This window comes from Clupea harengus, chromosome 12, assembly GCF_900700415.2.
Source record: "Clupea harengus chromosome 12, Ch_v2.0.2, whole genome shotgun sequence".
NCBI classification, from domain to species: domain Eukaryota; kingdom Metazoa; phylum Chordata; class Actinopteri; order Clupeiformes; family Clupeidae; genus Clupea; species Clupea harengus.
The window spans coordinates 22951931-22952606 of record NC_045163.1 but is presented as its reverse complement, the minus strand read 5'-3'; the positions used below and the strand labels follow the sequence as shown (position 1 = coordinate 22952606).

General features: G+C 55.9%; 1 protein-coding gene across 1 annotated transcript in view; it reads right to left on the bottom strand.

Moving 5' to 3' along the window:
• Nucleotides 1-260: 260 nt before the first annotated feature.
• The window catches only part of LOC105911057 (lipoxygenase homology domain-containing protein 1), a 45821-nt gene continuing 45405 nt past the window's right edge, over nucleotides 261-676 (bottom strand). The window contains 3 exon segments of the mRNA XM_042709440.1: nucleotides 261-410; nucleotides 412-456; nucleotides 458-676. The exon segment at nucleotides 458-676 is cut by the window's right edge and continues 67 nt beyond it. Of these exon segments, the coding sequence (XP_042565374.1) occupies nucleotides 261-410; nucleotides 412-456; nucleotides 458-676 (414 nt within the window).

The window sequence follows — 676 nt, the reverse complement described above, 5'->3', positions numbered from 1 at the left end:
TGAATCACAGGTGCAGCACTTTGTAACATCGTGTCATTTTTTTGTAATGTCAGTAATTCAGTTTTTATTCGATTTTGGAACTGGTGTGTGTGTGCGGGCGTGTCAGTATTTGGGACGTGTGTGTGTGCGGGAGTGTCAGTATTTGGGACTGGTGTGTGTGTGTGTGTGTGTCTGTGTGTGTGTGTGTCTGTGTGTCTGTGTGTTTGTGTGTGTGTGTGTGTGTGTGTGTGTGTGTGTGTGTGTGTGTGTTTGCGGGCATGTCAGTATTTGGGGTAGAGCACTCTGCGTGTCTGTCCGTCCGCCCGATTCTTGTCCAGCCACATCCCGCACAGGAAGCTGGTAGTGACGGCGTTGGAGGTGTTGGTGACCTCCACACGGTCCAGCAGCCAGCTGGAGCTGTAGCCCTTTTCCGTCGTGCTCCACAATGATGTGGGTGAGGTCGCCCATGTCCAAGCAGCTCCAGTGTGAAGTGCTCGGTCCGGCCGCGCTCGAAGAGGTTCCGCATGCGCTGTCGGAGGGCCCGGCGGCCCGAGTCCCCGTTGGAGCCGAAGAGCGTGATGAAGACGTTGGCGTCCGTGCCCGCCTCCTTCTCGTCGGCTGTCATCACAATGATCTCGTACCTGACTGGGATGAGGCTGCGGGCTTTCGAGGCAAAGCTCTCCACAATCTTGGCGCA